At 40.5% G+C, this 13,546-nt stretch overlaps 1 protein-coding gene across 5 annotated transcripts in view; it reads right to left on the bottom strand.

Annotated features, from left to right (window-relative positions):
• Positions 1–13,546, bottom strand: part of TPK1 (thiamin pyrophosphokinase 1) — a 385,084-nt gene that overhangs the window by 79,156 nt on the left and 292,382 nt on the right. For all 5 annotated transcript variants that reach the window (XM_061996850.1, XM_061996851.1, XM_061996852.1 and 2 more), the window contains one exon: positions 13,094–13,240. In XM_061996850.1, the coding sequence (XP_061852834.1) occupies positions 13,094–13,240 (147 nt within the window). The remainder of the gene's footprint in view (positions 1–13,093; positions 13,241–13,546) is intronic.

Raw genomic sequence — 13,546 nt, 5'->3', positions numbered from 1 at the left:
AAAAAGCTCAAAGACCTAAGAAGACAGGAGTTATTATTTAGACAATTCTCTGACACACTCTGACCCTTATTTCCTTCTGTTCTTGGATATATTTGTTCATTAGAAATAATCAACTGTTGTTATAATTAGCATCTGTACTTTTGGCTAATCGAAACCATGACATTCTCAGAATCAGATACAAGACTTTTTTTCTCATGCTTCTTAAGAACTGAAATTAATTAACTTATTTACCTCCTTCACAATTTCTCTTAAGGAAGTTGGGATCAATTTTCAACTACTATAGAAAAATGAGCTCTTGTGATTTTTTTGAGAGGATTAAACCTCCATCACCTCTAAAGGTCACTCCTAATCAAGTCAGGAGCACCAAGAAGTGGGACAAAAGGTCCCAGCTGACAGTTCACTGGTAATAGAAACCAGGGAAACTGGATTCAATTTTCAATATGGTATTGAATCACTGGGTACCTGGACAAATAATTTCACTTCCTCAAGCCTTTTGTCTCTCTCTCACTGTAATATAAGACTAATAACATCTTGAGATCTAGCTAAAGAGCGTGGCATGAGATGGTGTCTGAGATTCACTAATGGAAGATCAGAACCTATATGAAAAGCTAGTAAGTTATTATCCCTCATCTTATGGATTCTTTCAAAATGAACTATTTCCACCACAGACTTTGTCTGTCAGCTGACTCCAATGGGAGAAAATTCGGAGACTACTCATCTGAGGGAAAGAAATCATGGTATCACAGTACCATGCTCTAGTATAAAACTACACAGAGAATGTCGAAATACTAGGCTTATTTTCAGATTTACCTAACCACTTCCTCCTCTCCAAGGTAGGAATTACCAAAACAGTCAGTGAGGAGAAAGCATCTTCAGGAAGCTCTACTTGATTTTTATCCCTCATACAGGAAAAAAATCTCCAATTCTAAATTTCCAGAGTCCCATGGAGAAATACTGCCAAATTTCAAGAAGATCTTGTTCTCACTCCTCCAGCTGAAAGAGAAGAGAAGTTTGCATGGCAGCAACCAGATGCAGGCTCTTGGCAGGAGATGCCTCTGGGTTTCCAGAAGGAGACACCAGCAGGGAGTCAGTCTCACAGAACTGCAGGGGTTGTCTCAGCCCATCTCAGAAACATGAGCTCCCACCGTCTTTCAAGATGAGAGATTTCAACATCATTATGCATGGGCTTCCCAGTGCTACAGAAATGAGCAATTACATTCTCCTCATTATCTGAAGCCCATGGCTCGGGCTGATGCTTGAGAACATTGCTGTCACTGCCACAAACAGCATAAATGAGGAAGAGGAACATCTCAGCTGCACATCTGAATTGTATTACCAATGCTAGGCAGCTCACCATAGTGCTGACAGTTCTTTCTGACCATTTAGTGCCTTTTAACAGACCACACTAAATACCTCAAACTGATTCACTTTCTCAGGTAACTTGGAATCTTTTATAAGAATGGATGTTTAAGTATTTTATGTCCCTAAGAGGTTTCTATGACTATGTTTGACAGTTGAATGTGCTTCCATATTGGAAGCACTTAAAAACTTCCTAGACTATTGCTGGAAAACCAGTTTTCTAAATGAACAGCTTCACAGTACCTCCCTAAGGAGGCACAGAACACATTTAGCATAGTAATCTGGAACTAGGTTTAAATACAAAAGAGAATTAAGAGGAAGGACGTTCAAGAAGGGTGTTACAACGCATAAATGGTAATGGACATTACCATTAACAGACATATTGCCCCGATCCTTCTGCAGCATCACTAACAGGTAGGAAAGATCCTTAAGTCAGACCCATGAGAGACCAAGAAATGACACAGGCTGAATGGCATTATTAATTCAGTTGATACTGTGGAGCCTAAAGAAAATGGATATGTGTAACAGAGATGAAGAGCTACTTCTTTAAACCACTCAGGTCCTGAAGTACTCCTTCATTTGTGGCATACATCAGGCACAGTGGAGTAGCTGGATTTGTTTATGGTAACTCAAGACTTCTGCCTGTCATCTCCCATGTCATGCAACAGGCATACACCAGACTCTTGGCAATCCTCATGGCATTTCAAGCAGCAGTGAGCAAGCGTGGGTTAAGCTTGCACACCCACGACACAGGGAAATAACTCCCACACCATCCCGAATGAGCAGGAAGGTGAATGAGCAGGGCTTCACTCAGACACACACCAAGCCCTCCCTTGATGCTCTCTTTATTGTTTTAAAGTTTCAGCTGATACCCTGGGTACAGTGAATACCTTATCAGTTTTATCCACAGTTCCCTGGTTTCTCTAAAGTGAAGGAGACAGGCAGCTCCTCCTTAAAGAAATTCACCACGCTTGCAGCTAATGAGAGACTCTGCCTGTGGCATCATTGCCACAGAAGACTAATTCCATATCTTCAGCTTCTCTCACTTCACTCTGAAGTACCTCCCCTAGCTGAGGGGAAAACTGCTGGTATTTACAAAGAGAAGAAAAATGAACCTTTTTTTTACCAGGGAGGCTTCCTCTTTTCCCTGCCCCAAAAGGAATGTGATAGCTGAGAAAGGACTGAACAAGGTGACCTCATCACTAAAAGCCTAAGGAGAGATATCTGCTGCAGTGCAGCTTTTAGGTGCATATATCCAAAAATCTTTAAGTTGCTGTGGAGTAGGAAGGCCTCAGACTCATAACACAAAAGCACATTTCATGGCCAACACTGTGCTTACTAGGAGAGAATTCTGCAAGCTAATTATTATTCAATCTGATAATTTATTCTTTCATCAGAAGAAAAGGATTCCCCTCTGGGTGTAGCTCCTTCTTCTCCCTCAGGTACGTGACGCTGCTGAAACTGACAGCCGTAATTCAATTAGCAACGGATGGGAACTTTTAATGAACATTAAAAGTTCAGAAACAGCTGTTGATGCCACAGAAATGCAGATACTCCCTATGAAGCATCACCGGCTGTCATGTGGATGGCAAAATGCAGAGACATCTTAACTTGGAATTGTACAGCAGATGAGTTAGTAGACTTACATCTGCGGACCACAGCCCGATGAAGTGCTTAGGCACATGCTTAGATATCATTAATCTGCTTTGCCATATGCTTAAAATGTACACTGTTTGGCTAGTAGTGTTGCCAGTCCAGCATCCATTTTCGCACTAGTAAAACTCCTCTGATAGCTAAGACACCTTTGGAGAGCCTTGATATCCTAGGGAATACACAAAAGTAACGCCCAGATTTCCAGAGATGGCAAATAAAAGGAACTAAGATTTGTAAAACAGCACTGCTGAAAGGCTGCCCATGTACACCAGCATCATGGGACTCAGGCTTCCAAATGCTAATGCCATTGCCTGGCTTCAAACTCAAATAAAGTAGGAAATGAAGGACAGTTGGAAACACAATGCCTACATAAGGTCCTATGTTGGCAACTTTTGAAAGTTTTATGTTCACTTGTTTGGGGAACACAGTTGGGAATATAAAATGAACGTAGTGAGCTATGTTTCCAACTGTTCCCCTCCTCCCTGTGATTCTATTTTGGAAAGCTGTTGCGGAATCTCATCAGACCAATCACTGATTTAAAGCAATTTACTCTTGTTCTAACATTGGCCTTGAGCTTAAACAGCCTGTTTATCTCCCTGGCATTTATTCAGTGTATTTAGAGACAGCAATGACTTCTCCTTTCAGCATTTTTTCTGAGAGGTTACAGAAGAGACTAAAACAAATCACTCTTGGTAAGGTAAAAAAACATGAACAGAAACCACAGTGGATAGAACTACGATTCCTGAACATGCCCACACAGTCCTCTGTATCAGGAGACTCCAGATTCTTCCCAACAGGTAATTGTACATAGGCTCTAACATGCCATTGAATCTACCTGCATCTCCACAAGTGTCCCAGAATCACTCAGGTGATTCTTGAGAAGTCATTGAGCACAGTCTTCCAATTATGTTTTGAACACTGTCAGGTAAGAGATTCCCTGGGCGACCCATTCCTGTACGTTACTATCCTCATCTTCATGGCATAAATTTTTCCTTATACTAATCTAGAACACTTGTTCCACTTTAGGACCACTGTCTCTCATTCTTCTGTTGTGCACCTCATGAATAAGCCTGGTTTTGTTTTCTTGATAAACTCCTCACAGATTCTGGAAGATCACTATGAGGGCTCCCCAAAGCCTTCTGTTCTCTGGGCTGAAGCAGCGCAGTATCCTCAGCCTCTTCTCATTTGGCACAAGGCTCCAGCTCCCCACCACCTTGGTGACCCTCCACTGAACCTGTCACTTGGACATTCAGAGCTATCACCCACAGGATTCCTTCTGTTGTGAACTGTTCATTCCCAAAAAGGCTTACCACTCTCCTCTTCTTCCTTGCCTGTGTTTCCCAAAGAGCCATTATGTTCCTGTTACATCTCCAGTCATACAGACTATACCTCACTGCTTCTCAGCTATTCCAATGATTGCACAGATCAGCATCCATACACAGAGCTCTAGCTCCTTCTGTTTGTTTCCTTATCTCGCTTTCAACAGGAGCACATTTAAAGAACCACAGACTGGTGGGGATTGGAAGGGCCCTGCAGAGCTCATCCAGCCCCAATCCCTGCTAAAGCTGGTTCCCCTGGCTCAGGGGGCACAGGAACGTGTCCAGGTGGGTTTGGAAACCTGCCGAGAAGGAGCCTCCACACCCTCCCTGAGCAGCCTGGGCCAGGGCTCCCTCACCTCAGCACCAAAGGAGTTTCTCCTCCTGTTCCAGTAGCACTTCCCATGTTCCAGCTTATGCCTGTTACCCCTTGTCCTGTCACTGGCCACCACAGAAAACAGGCTGGCCCCATCCTCTCGGCATCCTCATTTAGGTATTACTCAGCATTGATAAATTCCCCCTTCAGCCTTCCCTTCTCCTGGGCAGAGGAGAGGGGGAGGAGAATCTCCCTCAACCTGCTGGCCACACTCTTATTAATACCTCCAAGGCTTCCATTGGCCTTCTTGCCCACGAGGGCACATTGCTGGCTCATGTTTAGTTTGCTGCCCACTATAAGTCCCAGCTCCCTCTCTGCACAGTTGCTCTCCAGCAGGGCACTCCCAGTCTGGACTGGTGCATACATTCATTCAAATCTCTTGATTTTAGGATTAGGAGCCCATGCTTCTGTGAAGGTTATTGGGCTCAGCTGCACTGTTAGCAAGTCTTTTTGATTGCAGCTGATATGAGAGTGACAGTCATCGCAGTTTAAAGAGATATTGAAGCACTCAGCCCTTGATCCCTGTCTGCTCTTGGGATGGTCTGTCACAGCAGAGACTGCTGAAGTAAGGTTGTTACCAACAGGAAGAAAATTTGGATTGCAAAGCAAATCACTTTGCATGGCAAAGCTGAACAGCTCTAGCTAAATCTTGTTTATCAGGGCAGTACAGCATTTTCCCTAGAACCTCAGATATTACTAATATTACCATCTTTTGCAATGATCCTCTTCTAACAATGGGTGTAAACGTAGAAAATCCATACAGCTGACACCATTGCCCTGGCAGATACAGAATTAACAGCAAGGCTGTAAGGGATTGGAAAAGCCTAAGCAATTTCATAAAGGAACTGAATTTAAGAGATAACATGTTTAGAGATATAACTGAGGTCAGAATACAGATGCTCACCTTCTGCAACTTCAACTAATGCCAGTACTCAGATGTGAGCAGAAAGGACCAGTTTTTAGTTTTCCTCTAAAGAAATCTATAAACCCTTCAGGCTTGGTCAATCATTAAGTATTCAGCACCCTGATTTTTTGGGGGTTTGTGATAGATAATTTATTACCTACTATCACTTCAAATTTACTGCCATGTACATTCAGTCTAGGAACAATAATATTGATTTTTCCTTGCTAGATTTTCAATTGTATGCAATAAAGTATTTACCATGCGTTTTCTTTCCACAGGATGAAATCTGCCACAGATTACAGACTTCTGATACCTGTTGGTTTCCCTATAGAATTTTCTGTAATGCCAGGGAGGGAGTGAAAAAGTCCCATACCCCCAAACTATCACTGAAATCCATTTATTACTCAAAGAGGAAAACTCCCACTATGAAACTTTGGTGAAATTCAGCTCAAGTAAGGCAGGAAGATGCCTTCAGAGACAGTGACAGCACGTAACAAAGAATCCTAGGACTTAAGAAATTTGTGCTAACACAATAAAGCCAAACACAGAGTTATAACTCAGCAATAATTTAAGGGTGATGCACAGGCACGCTGCACTAGATATCACTCTGACAAACTCCAGCACAGACAGACAAGGCCACTTTGGCCAACAGAATCAAGAGAAAATGCTGCAAGTCTCAAGAGGAACAGATGAAGCCTGAATGGTAAAAGGTCATAGATGAATTGAAGCTTCGTAGCATAGAATTATAACTGCTGGGAGAAGACGAATCCTGGGAAAAGCCTTCAGAGCAGCAGTGGCTGTTTCAGTTGTAACAGGAGTATTTTTTTACAAAACTACACCAAACAATTAAGAGATCACAATGTGCTGAGAGAAGACAATTGATGGGAACAGAAAAATCCAAAAGGGAGACAAAAAAATAAAGAATGAATAAGATTAGAAAGATAAAATAAGATCTTGATGTATGGTAACTAATTGTTAAGGGTAGTGACCTCTGATCAGGAGTCACAGAAAGTGTTTGTAATTATCCCTCTAAGCCATCTTAGTCCTTTATGTCTAATGGTTAACCTTGAAACTTCAGAAACATTGTATTGCTCCCTCTAGGTCTCAGACAGTAGACAAGTATTTTAAACCACAGCAGTAATCATAAAAATACTACAAAATCAATCTGTAAAGCACCAGTCTATTAGAGCTTCACACACACAAGCATATTGAATAGCTTTTCCCTTTTGAAGTACAAATATATGGCACCTTGTAGAAAGTTTATTCATTTATGTACAAAGTATTTGATTCTGTTGATCAAATTTGGAATCCACAAACAGCCTTTTAAAATGCCTTTTTTGTTGTTTTGTTGTTGTTTTGGTCACAAATCTATTCAGGAAAAGCTTGGGAATCCTTTAGCTTCCTCTAAAATCCCTATATAGGATGAAAGTCCTACCTGGAAAGAACCCAAAACAAAACTAGAATCACCACATGCATGCACACACACTCCAGCTTCGTCTTCTTTAGTTCCAAAGGAAAGATTAAATGAACACACAGCAAGTGAAAATACTGCTGTGGTCTTGCTCAGCTTGCTGCTAACACCCAAGCAGGAGAAAGTTTTATCAGCTTCCTATTGACCTCAGTTTTAAGCATCAGCTCCTACTGACAAGCAAATATCAAAGACAAGCATTATATGTTTTGCTGCTGATCATTTAATGTAAGGTGGGCAACTGGTGCACCAGAAGAATTGCTTTACAGTACAAAAAGTTATAAATACTGCATTTCACACAGACAACCAAAGTATCAGACCACCACAGAAAGAAGCTTCAGGGTCGCTGTGAAAAGCATTAAGGTTTGGGAAAAGCACGGGTCTGGGAAAAAACCCAGCTCTTAAAAAATCAGTTCAGTAATAGAAATTTTTGTGGTTTAAAGCAACAAAACAGATATCATCATATTAACAAGCTATCACAACAGCTAGAGGCAACAACAGAGAGTGGGAACCTCACTGGAAGAGCTTTATTTAGGGTCATGGTTCTCCTGATGGTCACCCATCAGCTGCTACAGTAACTAATTAAAAATCTGAACAAAGCCTGAAAAATTCTGAGAGCAGAAGCACCGAAACTTAGCAAGCACCCACTGCTGATTCAGAATCAAACTGGACAACTCCAGAATTGAGAGACACATAAGTAATCCGATTAGACTCCTTACAGTGTCTTACCTTGCAGACAACCATTAAGATGTGAATGTAGCAACAGCTGTGTGATTAACATTTCCTGTTACAGAGTATTACTTATTTCTTAAGAATTATGAGCAGATGAAAATCTCATTTAGTAAAGACTGTTCTTTCTCCCTTAGCAATGATGGTTTGGTATTTCCCTTTCCTCTCTGAAAGATAAGTATTTCTTTTTAAAGGGTTTACCTGCAAGCTAACAAATTGCCTTATGAATTTGTTGTAATTTGTCTAAGCCAAGGCTGTAGGTTGAGACTTATTAAAAACATAAATATGTTGCATATGTCTTCATTATACAGAAGTAATCTGTAACTATTAGATGTCATCCTTGCAAAAAAGTCCATGAAAAATCCTCACTGCTCCAAATATTTCATAAAGTTGATGCAGATTGCACTTTTAACTGATGCTAAATAAACTGCTTGAAAGGAGAAGAGTGTTTCAAAAGCTAATTATTATTTCTCAGACACTATATAAACTTTCTATAATTCACACACATTTGCTGATGCTGGAAGAGAACTAAGTTATAAAGAATTTAGTTGTTAAGAGAAAATCCCGCTAAAATTTTTCTTTCATTGCAGTGAGAAGCCAGATAGCAAGTAAATCTTCCCCAGGCTTGCTTTCTCACAGACAAAGTCACACAGAGATGTATTTATTAGAGAAAAAAGAAGTCACATATTTGTGAATTCCACAGACGCTCATTCCAGTGACCTTCAAGGAGCCTGAAGCACAGAGACTCACAGGTTTGTCCACCAGATTAAGTTCCAACAGCACTCTTTGAGAGCAGATACCAAACAGGAAAGATGGTATTTCAGGACAATAAATATTTTAAGTATAAAAGATATGTTTCTATATTTTGTTTAAATATTAAATATATGTTTAAATATTAAATGTATGTTTAAACCCCTTCCTTGGAAACAGGGACATTTTTGCAACTGAATCTGCCCACAAAATGTACTAATAATGTAGGGCAAGGAGACAGGAAAGGTTGTCCCTGAATCTTCCAGTTCCAAAGTTATTCCTCAGAAGAGGCACACTCACTAAGGATTTTCTCTACTGAGTGCCAGTGCAAGCCAGATCTGCTTCCTACACACGTGAGGTGGTACAGAACTGATCTGATAACTCATTCTTGAAGTACCTGCAAAATTCGAGGAACTGGCTACTAGAAGAAAACTCACAAGTCGAAAGTATATACCCTGAGCTTCCCATTAAACTTTACAAGCACTGTCACAGAGCAAGCCATGTTGGCATAAAGAATCACAATAACAAATTCCAGTAAAGTTTCCAGTCTTGTACCTTCCCTCACTTATATCTATTGCAGTGTCCCCACCTAGGAGCAGATCTCCACATCTTGTCACTTTGCATCTGCAAAGCAGTTGAGGTGATACTCTCTGGAGGCCAAGCTAACTGGCACAGCAGTGCTTATAGGTGAAAGGCTGTTCCTTGCTGCTCCAGGACAAGGCAGTATTCTCCAGACACTAAGCAAGCAGTTAGTGGCCTGTGCTAAACCCAAACTGTGCCCAGGCACTGTCTGTGAGGACAATAGCTGGCTCCCACTAAAAACTGTGCTTGGAACCATGCTAACTAATTAGCTGCACAGCCTACTGTATGGCAATATTTACATTAATTAAGGGCCTTATTAATGCTGTTTTTACTATTACCATAACACTCTGTTCCACCTCAGTGCAGAGCTGAGGATGTAATGGTGTTTCACGACAAACTAAACGAGCCTCACAGTACCCATTCAGACAAGGATGTGGGCTTTATCCAACTGACAAACCAGGAGACTGTGAGATCAAAGGACTATGCAATTTCCTTCAATGAAATGGTAGTAAAGAGCCAAGAACAAGGGACAGGACTCCTCATTCTTATTGTTCCAATTTAGCTGTTGGGCCACTATCCATGAAGTTCAGTTATTCAGCATTTCTCCCAGGGAAGGCAGGCATGCTCTCACAAGAAAAGCTGTGTGCAAGCGAAAAGGGTTATCAAAGTATCCACACACTTTTCAAAAGAGTTAGCTAACTGATGAAAATCTGCTGCTGGAACACATTTTGCAAGTGTAGGTAGCAATTCTTCTCTCCATCCCAGGGCTGGAATCCTGCATGGGGAAAACTGAACTGCCCAGTATAATGTAAAAGACAGGCCTCATTAACTCTTGGACATCTTCTCATTTCTTGGTCATAAATCCTATTACCTTGCATTACAAACCAGCATAAAACTCATAGATAAAAGATAATTTATGCTCAGTGTACAGAAGCTAATGTTTCTGTAGTCCCGAGAAGCACACAGCCAGAAAATGAGAAAGTATGTATGTGAAACCCGAAGCCATTCGTATTGAGCATGGCTAGCATGATAAACATGACTCTTAGGGGCCTAATGCTCTCCAGCCAGGGCATATTCTGATGGCAATTGATATTGCCAACATTTCCAGCAGAAAAGGCACGGACTGTTGCATAAAATACCCTGCTTATAAAGAATGATTACTCCTTATTAAGCATTCAGGCTTTCCTCCCTTCCCCCACTACAGAAAGAAATACAATGGCTACTCAGTACAGAGAGACTTATTCCTCCCTCTTTGCTTTTAATTTATTACATTCTGATCACACCATTAGAAAACGCTTCAGAGCAGGCATCACCTCCTTCAATTCTTACACAGTCCCCCTATTTCTGACTCCTAATTAGTGTTGCGTGGCACACAAAATCTAACAAACCTTGAAGTTGGCAAAATCAGAGGCAGCTCAATCTCCAATTTGTTTTTTCTCTGAAATGGTTTAAAGTCTTCAGATTTTGGCACTGATTTCAACTGTGTTGGCTATCTCCTCAAAGGAATATTTTGCTCTAGTGAAGACTAAGCAAAAGATACATTAAATTCAGGCTCTTGGTCATTAGTGTCTCATTTAGACAAGAAAAAAAAACCTTTTCACTGTCAGCTTACAACTTCTGTAGTTAAAAACTATGTTCTTACTGCTTGGGGCTTTCCACAATGGTCTAGATGTCTAGTCACACTGTCCTCCTCTTGGTTTCTGCATTAGTAACTAAAAAATCAGTAGTTTGACTTGTTATTCCCCTTTATATCCTTCCTAGGACTATTACAGAACTAACAGTTTATCTGTTCTATGTAAATGTTTTAGCCTCTGCCTAGGCATATATGATAGAGAACCAATACCAGCCTCCCACTACAGTGATCAGAGGACTAATATTACTTTGAAGCAAAAACACGGTTATATTTCGCTCATGTTTTACCCAAAGAATACAATAAAGGTCAGATTCTTCGTCCCCAAGAAAGAAATGTTTCAGATCTATGTTTTCTACAAAAAGCAACACGTTCTTATCATTTGCATTACCATTAGAATCTCAAAACCTTGCTTCATTTGTTGCACAGTTTCCAGGCTCGCATTCCAAAAAGTCAGTGGGTCTCCCACTGTGTTCGGCTCCCTCCTACCTTGATTTCAAATTACAAAAGGAAGAGGGGAAGGAGAGAGAATGTCATGATTGTGGCTGTTTAGAAGAGAAAAATATCACCCTGAACTACATACAAGAAAAAGGACATTTCCAAGCTCAGGATCCTCGTTTCTTTCTGTGTAAAAACGACTCCATTTTTATCTAGACTATGTAGGATTAATGTTATTATCTGGAAGAATCATGACAGCTGACTGAAGATGCTGACAGTGAGAAGCTTAAACCAACAATGAAAAGCAATTTTATGTCAAAGTCTTCATTAGAATTGTTTAAACAGCCTGCCCCTTATACCTGCCCTTTATTTCTGAATGCTAGAAACAGCCTGAAGTTACTCAAGTCAGATATTGGCAATGCAGACTGGCATCCAGCAGCTGAGAGCAGAAAAAAAGTAATACCAGTGGAATCCTCCTCATCAACAAAACAGTATTAAATGTTCCTCATAGGGCATTGTTAAAAACAGAAGATAAAGAGGTTTCCAGCAAGTCCAATCCGTTAGAAACCCCACATATCCATTTAAATGCACAGATCATGATTGTTTTTCTCAAGTTGCAAAAGGGTTTAGTTATGTATTGAAGACTCTTCCAAAAGCAACCTGAGGCACTGCATTTAAAAGCCACTTACAGACAAGAGGAATTAAAAGAATTAAAAGTCTTTCCAGTCCAAGTAAGTGTTTTGTAAGCTAAATTGGGAAGTCTCCATCTTATTTCAGCTTTTCAGTATGTTCTTAAAAATGTCCTGAAAATGAAGTACAGTGGTCAGTGAAGTACAGGAGCAACAGGTAAGTCACAAGTTACCCCTCACCTTCAGTTTTTAAGCACAGTTATCCTTTAGCCTAACTCTGCTGCCTCTATCCCTTTGGCTAGGCAAGTAACCATCAGAGCCACTCCTCATCATGCTGGCAAATAAGCACCTGTGCCTACCATCTTTGCTGCAGACACAGTGCCTCAAAGTTGTTAATACAGCATCTGCCCCTGGGGATTAAACCTGTAATCTCATAGAACCTTATTAACGCTTTCCTCAAATTACAATGAAGCACGTGTGTGCAGGGTTTTGTCAAATTTACCTGTGAATGTCATGTATTTTAATGAAGTAAGTTTTCCAGGATAAAATGGGAAAGTTAGTTAAGCTTCTAGAAATCCTGACATCAGGAAAAGATATTTCCAAACAAATAACTGAACCACTGTTAGAGAAGACTCTTTGATGCTTAGATTTGCCTTTCATTTAAATCTCAGAAGCAGAAGCCCAGCAAGATCTTTTGTGCGTTTTGTTTTATGAATCAATAAATGGAACAACAGACCTGAAAACCCACAAAAATAACACATCCTACATAAACTCCCTCGTTGATGCCAGTTGGATTCTGATCATAATCAATTGCACCGCTTAGAGATCTGCCTGATGTGTTTGTCAGGAACTCCCTCACATCTTCCTCTTACACCCTTCTTCTGTTTCTCTAACTGCAGAAATCCTCATTGCTACCCAACAAGCAAAAGGGCTGTGTGCCACGTTTAAACTTACTGGAATCCAATTACACAGTTTAATTTATTCCTTTTCCATTTATAATCTAAATCCTGGATGTACCCAAATTCAGTTTTTCATAACTTCTGGATGTCTGTTTCTCCCCTTCTAAACAAAATGACCCTGAACAAGTCAAACACAATGTTTACCCAGGCAGAGCCCGCTTCCCTGCACTGCATTTTATATTTAGGCTCGGACAGTACAACATACAATTAAGAAAATAAGTATTTAAAGGTGCAAGACCTCCAGGGTCAGGCTGGGTGGTAGGTCAGTTTAATTATCAAGTAACTTTTCACAGCACTTACAGGTTGAAGCAGGTAAATCAGTGAGCACTCCTGGATAACTATCACTGGAATGGGAGTGATACTTGTCGCATGAAAAAGCGTTTCCACGGATGCCATTGTTTGGTCAAAGCGTCCTCCAAGTCCGCCCAAAGTCACAATCACATCGATCTAAAAAAGAAAACAAAACCAGTCACCAAGAAAACTTTCAGATATGATCTCTAGACCCTGAAAATCAACAGCAAAATCACAATGGGGGGGGGAAAAAAAAAAGAGAAGCAAAAATAACCACTGACTGTACAAAAGCAAATGTCAAACACAGTTATTTACTCCCATTACCGATAAATACCATGATGTGATTTCTGAGGCTGAGTATTAAAGCTCAGTAAATTCATGGCCAACATGTAGTACTTTGGGAAAGGACATAATCGTTCTCCCTAAAATACAGGTCAGTCTTTGCAGGAATTTACCTGTCTG

The sequence above is a fragment of the Colius striatus genome, chromosome 5 (genome assembly GCF_028858725.1).
Source record: "Colius striatus isolate bColStr4 chromosome 5, bColStr4.1.hap1, whole genome shotgun sequence".
Lineage (NCBI taxonomy): Eukaryota > Metazoa > Chordata > Aves > Coliiformes > Coliidae > Colius > Colius striatus.
The sequence above is the reverse complement of the archived record's forward strand: the minus strand, read 5'-3'. Positions and strand labels throughout refer to the sequence as shown.